This window comes from Littorina saxatilis, linkage group LG13, assembly GCF_037325665.1.
Source record: "Littorina saxatilis isolate snail1 linkage group LG13, US_GU_Lsax_2.0, whole genome shotgun sequence".
In the NCBI taxonomy this organism is placed as follows: Eukaryota; Metazoa; Mollusca; class Gastropoda; order Littorinimorpha; family Littorinidae; genus Littorina; species Littorina saxatilis.
The window spans coordinates 42,405,799-42,415,275 of NC_090257.1; the positions used below are offsets into that span (position 1 = coordinate 42,405,799).

General features: G+C 41.7%; 1 protein-coding gene across 1 annotated transcript in view; it reads right to left on the minus strand.

Moving 5' to 3' along the window:
* LOC138945905 (receptor for retinol uptake stra6-like) overlaps positions 1 to 9,477 on the minus strand; it is a 68,190-nt gene that overhangs the window by 47,758 nt on the left and 10,955 nt on the right. Inside the window, exons 5-6 of the mRNA XM_070317425.1 lie at positions 9,394 to 9,477; positions 8,195 to 8,358 (exon numbers count right to left, since the gene is read on the minus strand). The exon at positions 9,394 to 9,477 is cut by the window's right edge and continues 53 nt beyond it. Of these exons, the coding sequence (XP_070173526.1) occupies positions 8,195 to 8,358; positions 9,394 to 9,477 (248 nt within the window). The remainder of the gene's footprint in view (positions 1 to 8,194; positions 8,359 to 9,393) is intronic.

Here is a 9,477-nt window from a genome sequence, read left to right on the forward strand (position 1 = left end):
TAAAAATCTGAAAATTGTAATACTTATTTTGTATATAAAACAATCCAAATTTACGTTCATCTTATTCTACATCATTTCCTGATTCCAAAAACATATAAATATGTTATATTTGGATTAAAAACAAGCTCTGAAAATTAAAAATATAAAAATTATAATCAAAATTAAATTTCCGAAATCGATTTAAAAACAATTTCATCTTATTCCTTGTCGGTTCCTGATTCCAAAAACATATAGATATGATATGTTTGGATTAAAAACACGCTCAGAAAGTTAAAACGAAGAGAGGTACAGAAAAGCGTGCTATGCAGCACAGCGAAACCGCTACTGCGCTAAACAGGCTCGTCACTTTCACTCCGTTTTGCACAAGCGGCGGACTACGGTCATTGTGAAAAAATGCAGTGCGTTCCGTTTTATTCTGTGAGTTCCACAGCTTGACTAAATGTAGTAATTTCGCCTTACGCGACTTTTTTTTTTTTTAAACACGATGGTGATTTATTTTTGTTGTCTGTACGTCGGTGATGACTCTGACTTGTTGAGGCAACTGTTGTTGTTGTTGTTGTTGTTGTTGTTGTTGTTGTTGTTGTTGTTGTTGTTGTTGTGGTTACTGTTAGTCTTTTGACTTTATGCAAGGAGTGTATGGATGTAAGAGCGTTTCTATACCAGGACAAACACCAATTGGCTGTTATGCTTGTCACGATTTAGTGACATGGATCGAGAAAGAAACACTCTGTGGGGTGCCTTTCTCAAATTGCGACGAAAAGCGCCTGTGTTTGTACGGGCTATTTTCCGCTGACCGAGCTCAGCACGGGAAATACGTTTACTTGCACGCCTGGCTGGCATGCGAGGGGTGATATTTTGATACAGGGGTTCCACGTGCGTGATTTTGCTTGCTTGGCGAAATCGACTGTGGCTGAACTGGATACAGGACACGTGGAGTCACGTGATGTTTTCAAGGTTGTTTGGGGAAGACATGAGAGGACACTCGAACACAGGGCAGCGACAGCGAAGGATAGTTTTTTCTCCATCCTAAAGTTAGATGGTCTTCTACACTTGGTGACATATTATTTTTAAGTCAGAGTGCCGTTCTGCATGGTACAGTAGGGCTTCACGGAACTACAAAGGAGAGAGAACTTTTCGCTGTTATACCTGTGCTGGTCAACAAGGTTGACAGGTTTTGATTCTTGGTTTAAACTGTTTTATTTAACGTTTGTGCATTATTTACAAAAAACGCATATTGAGTAAACAACAACAAGCATAATGCTTATAGTGGTGTTCACTATTTCTAGAAAATTACATATAATATAAATGGCGGCTATTGTACAGTTTAAATGAAAAGCTTGCAAACATGAAAAGAAAATTGAATGAAAATTGTACATCAAAACAAAAATCCGTTTGGGAATACATATTGTCATATATAATATTTATGGTGTTTGCGAGTAAGAGATAGGGAGGGAGAGAGGGAGGGAGGGAGGGGGAGAGAGGGGGAGAGTGAGAGAGAGAGAGAGAGAAAGAGAGAGAGAGAGAGAGAGAGAGAGAGAGAGAGAGAGAGAGAGAGAGAGAGAGAGAGAGAGAGAGAGAGAGACGAGTAGACGTGTCGATTTTGCTTTCACTTTACATGTTTATCTGTTCGAAACGGCCGGACTATCCAATAAATTCCTGCACTGTTAAAAAGATTTTTTTGTTAATTTTTGTTTGCAAGGAGGGGTTTCCATGAAGTAGAATATCTGTGTGTATGAGGTTGTTGGTTAGTTTGTTGATTGTGTTGTTTCTTGCAGCTAAGTGTAAACGGCATTCTTGACTGAGCGGGGGATTTTTCCCACGCATAAAGTAATTCAGCAAGAAGGGGATGGCGGTATTTTCGTCGACGGACGGAAGCCATTCAGAAGGGAGCGGATTCGCTTAAAGGAGAGCTACTTACATTAGGCTGTTGAGGTAATAAATCATTATTTAACGCTGTTGACGAGTCTGTGTTTGTGGAATGAAATACTCTCTGTTGTTCTTTCCAGGTTAGCGCATAATTTGCTCTTTGTGACGCTAAAATAATAATCTGTACATGGCTTTTGCAGATATGGAGAGAAGGAAGGAAAATGGCTGATTTGTTGTTTTAAAAGTTCGTTTGTGCAGGCCCACGTGCTCTATGAAATATGTAAAGGTGACATGTTTGAAGGTGGAGGGTGAAGGGTTGCGTGGAATGTTTAGTGCACCGATGCTTTTTGTTGCAGCCTTTCTACGCTACGTGACTGACCTATCTACTTATCTGCCGACTACGGGTCTTTGCGGGTATGCTGTAACCGGGTCATCGCTGTTGCTGTCTTGCTGTTTTTTCTGCTACTGCTGCTGGGATAACCGGAGAGGCCGTCACCGTCTGCAGGGGTCTTCCGGCAGGCAGTGACGTCACCTACAGGACCACCCTTTATTTCCAGCAGTGGAGTGAGGCGCCTGACTTCCCCACGATTCCCTGCTTCGTTCCACGCCAACCGGCACTCCAATCGACGAAGCAGTAGTGGGGAAGAACTATTTACGGGATGTCCACTCGTAGCAGAAAGCTAAGTGCACCGTGCTATTGCGCCCTTTTCCACCAAGTCATCCTTTATTATTTGTGATTGCATTATGGAGTGGTAACAACGTGAGGGTGTGACACCTGCTTAAACTAGCGCTTTTGACAGAACAGTATCTTTCTTATCTATACACGGGATCAGCGTGTTATTATCATTACCCCCCGCGGGTTAGGGGGAGTCCCATATTGGTTGGGACGAGAAAGAATTTACCCGATGCTAACCAGCATGTCGTAAGAGGCGACTAACAGGTTCTGTTTCTCCTTTTACCCTTGTTAAGTGTTTCTTGTATAGAATATAGTCAATGTTTGTAAAGATTTTAGTCAAGCAGTATGTAAGAAATGTTACGTCCTTTGTACTGGAAACTTGCATTCTCCCAGTAAGGTCATATATTGTACTACGTTGCAAGCCCCTGGAGCAATTTTTTGATTAGTGCTTTTGTTTACAAGAAACAATTAACAAGTGGCTCTATCCCATCTCCCCCCTTTCCCCTATCCCATCTCCCCCTTCCCCCGTCGCGATATAACCTTGAATGGTTGAAAACGACGTTAAACACCAAATAAAGAAAGAAAGAAAGTTATTATCATTTTCTAAACTTTAACTGGCATTTTTGTCAGTGACCTGTATTTTACGTTTTGAACGTAAAACATCTTTTGGAGTGAAGTCTCGAGGGAGGTGGCGAGTTAGTATATAAACAGGCGTCTGAAACTTATACTTTTGTTGATTCTATCTTTGTTGTATGACTGCGAGAGTGGATCGTGGTGTGGTTAGTTAGTTAGTAGTAACTAACCGTTCATAATCACCTTTTGTGATATATTGAAACGCGACAATGCTATATGGTGAAATACATTCTTGTTCTTGTTCGGGAGATGGTTGATTTGAGAGACGATTGCACACTGCGCAACAGGAAAAAGTGGCAATATTAAACAAAGACACACAGTAAGAGCCTGTTTTAAGTAAATACATCTCGTATTGTGTTTCTTTGTTTAATCATGCCACTTTTTCCTGTTGTTCTTTTACATTTGTGGTGTGCTGCTGTGACATTTGAAGTAGTCGTGCTGTCTTCGTCTTGGTCTTTGGTTTCTCTCGCCAACAGTCTTTGTATCGATGTTGAGAAAGTAACATTCAGCTATATTGCTATTTGACATGTTACGTAGATTTCCATTGGTCAATTGGGCAAACCTGAGCTCATTGTAAACGTGATATCGACAACATTTCCGTCGATATCAGTTTTGATATCGACGACCTCTTTATTGCTTCCCCACTTCAAAAACAGACATCTAAATTTACAAACAAACAAAATAGGCTTATATATTAAAATGTAACTATCTCAGAATCGGTTAGTTGAGCAAGTGACTAATTACTTTTTGAAAGAAAAGACATTGGGAAATACTGGAAAGTACAAGAAAAGAGTGAACAAAAATAAATAATAATCAGAGGGAGGGATATGGAACAGCCAAAAATGAGACAGACATTGTTGTAATTTGTTTGCACTGAATACAAAATGTCCAGAGAAATAGCAATATATCTAAAATTGACGGACTGTGTGATGATATTTTCTGTTATTACCAATTCAGTGCCACATATGGCTTTTTGACCAATCAGGACGGATTCTAGGTGACCCTCTAAATGTTATAACGTTCAGGCTTTTTGTTTATCAAGCTGAAAATGAACAAGACAAAGTAAAAATTTAAATCAGCAATATCAGTGTGATTTATTCTAAAGAATGACACTTCAAATGCTGTCAGATAATACTCTCTTTATCTAAAAAAAAAAATACCGAAAAGCGAGTTTTGTCGGTGGGTGCTTTACGGAACAGCGAGGCACCGCCCATCCTCTGAGTGTGCAATGCCGACTCGCTCACTTGAAATCTAAATTATCAAAGTTCGGAAAATCAAGTGAAATTGGGTCACTCGCGTTACGTCAAATGTATCTTTACGTCATTTCCCATCCGTCTTAAGTCGGTTCTAAATCTGTCACTCTGTTCAACAAGAAAAAGCGAAGCAACCGAAACGCATGTTGAACATGGTTTATCTTGTGAGATTGTTGTGTGTCAAACGCATTTGATCTGTGAATATTCATCACGTCAGGAGTATTACTCTGATTGGCTGACCCAGGTCACGAGAATTCTTTGACTGACAGGCATAATCAGGTAGGAGCGCTCAAGTTCCCATTGCGGCTGTTCTGTCTAATTCGCGGGGTCGCTTCGAAATTTGTTTTGGTCGAATTAAACGGTAATAAAACCGTTATTTCTAATATGCGGACTGTTAGCAAATGATAACAGTCATGTCTCACAAACGATATCAGCATTCGCCTAAAAGGCTCATGCTTGATATCTTTTTTCTCGACATGCCTGTTATCATTTGCTAACAGTCAGCATATTAGAAATAACTCATACTATTGGTCTGTTTCGACAGTGATATCAAATCTCGACCGCCGGTCTCGATTTTGATATCACTGTCTCAACAGACCATAGCAGAAGATATCATCACACAGTCCGTCAATATTGGGTAGTATATTGTACGTCTATAGTAAGTGAAAAACTATTAGAGAGGGAAAGAGAGACACACCCAAAGAGAGAGAGTGAGAGAGAGAGAGAGAGAAGAGAGAGAGAGAGAAAGAGAGAGAGAGAGAAAGAGAGAGACAGAGACAGAGACAGACAGACAGACAGACAGACAGACAGACAGACATCACCACAAACAAGACAAAACGAACACAGGAACATAAACTTACAGTTGTCGTATCACATTCTATCAGCTGAAATAGCATCCAGACACCACCAACAGAAAAAGAAACTTAATGAAGTAATATCACATTCTGTGATTTAAAATATCAGGGTAAATGAAATGACTTTGAAGTCATTTGTTTGTGTTCATATCCCACGGCCTTCCCTCTTTGTCTCTGTTATTCTAGCGTGCACATGTAGCGCAATATGTAGAGGTTACATGCCGAGTCTCAGTGATTATTAAAAATAATGGTCGAAGTTAGCGGATCATGAAAAATGCGAGCTTCAGCGAGCTTTTTCATGACCGCGAACTGAGACCATTATTTTTAATAATCACTGAGACGAGGTGTGTAACCTCTTTATTCCTCCTTTCTTCAGTTATTCCAAAAAACCAGGAGTTTTTGTGCGAAAGTTTGATCGAATCCGAATCACTCAACCAGTCAACCTGCGCAGGCGATCGATTAATGCGCGGTTGTATAGTTCCGTGCAAATCATTCCATTTTGTTAACACTTCTTTTCAGTTTCCCTGTTTTGGACTAAAATCAAGTACACAGATATGCTGTTATTCTGCTGTGGCGGTAAAGGCAGATATTGTGTGTTCTGTTTATGTTTTAGTATCGCTTAGTAAATGTTCTTTCGTCAAATGGGACTAGCAGACGAACTTTTGCACCCGTGTTCCAACGTTAATTACTGTATGAAGTTCAGTTTTCTGGGGAAAATAGTGTATGAAACCGCTTTATGTTGTTTAAATTGATGAGATGTGTGCATTTGGTTGCGTGTGATCTGTTTATAAAATGAAATATTGTTGAAAACTGACCGTCGGATTGCAGTCAGTGTTGTCGAAGAAACTGCGTTAAAAGAAGGGGAACTACTCTTGTCGGCTAGAGTATGAGTTACTTGCCTTGGGAATTTGCTTGTGATGAACGGTTTGTGCACGGCAGATCTAGATTCAGAAAACAACAACACTCATGGATTTTATATGGAGATTCATGTGTTCAGGCCTGTAGTTGTTAATTTAAATGCGGTATGTTTGTATTGTTTGCTCCAGAGATCTATACTTCGTACGTATAGAGCGTTCGGAACTTTTCAGTCGCAAAAGTAGTACCAAAACAGAACAGCTTCTCAACCCATTGCACTATCGAGGATTCAGGCTGTTGCTGGCTCGTTATTTGTTTGGTTGCTGGGTCATTATCGAAAAATAACTAGCTCTACAAGTTTACAGAGGTAAAGAAGCAGAGGGGGGAATAAATATAGGTTACACACTCCGAGTTCTGATTATCTTGCATATTTTCCCTCGGGTCGATTTTCAGGTATTACCTCGCCAAAGGCTCGGTAATACCTGAAAATCGACCCTCGGGAAAATATGCAAGATATTCAGGACGAGGTGTGTAAGCTATTTATCCCATTACTCCGACGTTTTCATTAAAAACACTTACTTTTTCCACTAAAACCTGCCCGTGCCTGTTTTCGGCTTGCCAAAAGCCTCCGCAGTCGAAATTCATGTCAATGAATTCATGCGCAAAGCTAGTTCCCATTTGTCAGCATAATGGACGGCGTCATTCGACTTGTATGTGGATATTCAGTCATTCATATTGCTTATAAAAAGGTCTGCTATCTGCTTTTACATTTTGAAAGTCATTTTAAAATATCCCTGTGTATATTTGACATCGGCTTTCGTTATACTCAATTCGGCATACCGGGTTTATATTTTTACCAGAATTGTGCACAATAATGGCAGCGCAACAAATTCAGTTCGGGCCGTGCTGGTTTGATCGTTGACCCAAGTCAGTTCGCATGCAGTGTTACTGTTTGTCAGTCGGGGATAGAAATGTTGGCTGTCATCGCGCTGTTCTGTTTCGGTTTTCACACGTGGATCACTTACATATTCAGTCGTCGGGTTTAGGTGAGCCAAAGCTTCAATACTTCGCCTGTTGTAGACGTTAAGCAATAAAGCTTGGAAGTTGTATGTCGGCACTGAGAGTCGGTCGCGGTACATCGCTTTCTACTTTGTCCCTGTCTTGAGTTTGAACACCTAAGGTTGGATACACCTAACACTGCCTCACATCCTCTTCTCTTCCCCATATATCTTAACTGTATCTCCAACTTCTTTTCGTCTTCTTCTTTTCATCCTATTTATCCTACATACGTGAGAGACACTCGTGAGATAATAATCGTTCAAATCACACGTGTGTATATCATGTAAATGAGGTCATGTCAAGCAAGTCTGGCAGGGACCTGTTTTTCCACTGCTTTTGATGCCAAAGTCACCGAGACAAACGTCATTATAGAAAATAAAATTGCGCTCGCTAATTACCTTCGATGAATTTTTAGAACTAACACGCCACGCCACACTTTCAGAGTGACGTTTCTTTACTTTGACGTAATAGATTGCACGAGGCTTTAGAAGAGATCGAGGTTCCAAAACAAGCGTCGTCAAGTTAGCTGCCTCGACTAGAGGACATTTTTAGTAAAATACACGTAAGTACAGTATGTAGGATAAACAGAATACTACATGGCTTGCTGTGTCGTACCAGATTTACACTCGTTGCTTTTTCAAATAGTGAACAGCTCGCTTTCGCTCGCAGTTCAATATTTAAAAAAACAACTGGTGTAAATCTGGTACGACACAGCAAGCCATGTAGTATTCTCTATGTAACACACTCTCTCAGCTGAAATATCTCCACAGCCGTCAGCACTCAGACAACCAACATCAACAAGAACAGAACACAGCAAAATAAACGGCTTACAGCCTTGAAAAACAAAGGAGGGAAGCGCTCTAATGCATGCGACATGTGCAAATTATAAAGTAATAGAGGGTTATTCTTCTGGCACCTGAGAGAATAACAAGCATTGAAATAAACAAGGGGCTTTCATCCATTAAAAAAAATAAAACAATTAAAAAAAAAAAACTTACGGTGGTCTTATCACACTCGGTGAGCTGATATATATCCACAACGGTCAGCATCCAGACGTAGAGAGATCCCACGGCGTACCCCAGCACGGTTGCCATGGCGAGGCAGGCAAAGAGCGGGTAGAACGCCACCCCGTAGATCAACACGGACATTATCTTCACCAAGGCTGGAATAGCGGAAACTTCTTCATCAAAAATATCAAAAAGCACTGTACTCACGTTGGAATGACGAAAAATGAAACAACTACAGGCGACGTGTCGACCACTGGGGTCTTCATCAGGCGACGTGTCGACCACTGGGGTCTTCATCAGGCGACGTGTCGACCACTGGGGTCTTCATCAGGCGACGTGTCGACCACTGGGGTCTTCATCAGGCGACGTGTCGACCACTGGGGTCTTCATCAGGCGACGTGTCGACCACTGGGGTCTTCATCAGGCACAAGAATGACACAGAAACAACTACAGGCGACGTGTCGACCACTGGGGTCTTCATCAGGCACAAGAATGACACAGAAACAACTACAGGCGACGTGTCGACCACTGGGGTCTTCATCAGGCGACGTGTCGACCACTGGGGTCTTCATCAGGCGACGTGTCGACCACTGGGGTCTTCATCAGGCACAAGAATGACACAGAAACAACTACAGGCGACGTGTCGACCACTGGGGTCTTCATCAGGCGACGTGTCGACCACTGGGGTCTTCATCAGGCACAAGAATGACACAGAAACAACTACAGGCGACGTGTCGACCACTGGGGTCTTCATCAGGCACAAGAATGACACAGAAACAACTACAGGCGACGTGTTGACCACTGGGGTCTTCATCAGGCACAAGAATGACACAGAAACAACTACAGGCGACGTGTCGACCACTGGGGTCTTCATCAGGCACAAGAATGACACAGAAACAACTACAGGCGACGTGTCGACCACTGGGGTCTTCATCAGGCACAAGAATGACACAGAAACAACTACAGGCGACGTGTCGACCACTGGGGTCTTCATCAGGCACAAGAGTTACACAGAAACAACTACAGGCGACGTGTCGACCACTGGGGTCTTCATCAGGCACAAGAGTGACACAGAGAAGAAGAAGACAGACGACAGAACAGAAAAAAAGAAGAATCACTGACGTTTTATATGTGGGTTGTGCAGTGTCGTTGTTCTGTTAGTGATTCTCCTTTCTTTCTGTTTAACTTACAATCCACAAAAGGCACCTTGCTGTCATAGTCAACTAGCTTTTTGCCGGTGAAGACAATCTGGAAGACCACGTTAGCAGTGGCGG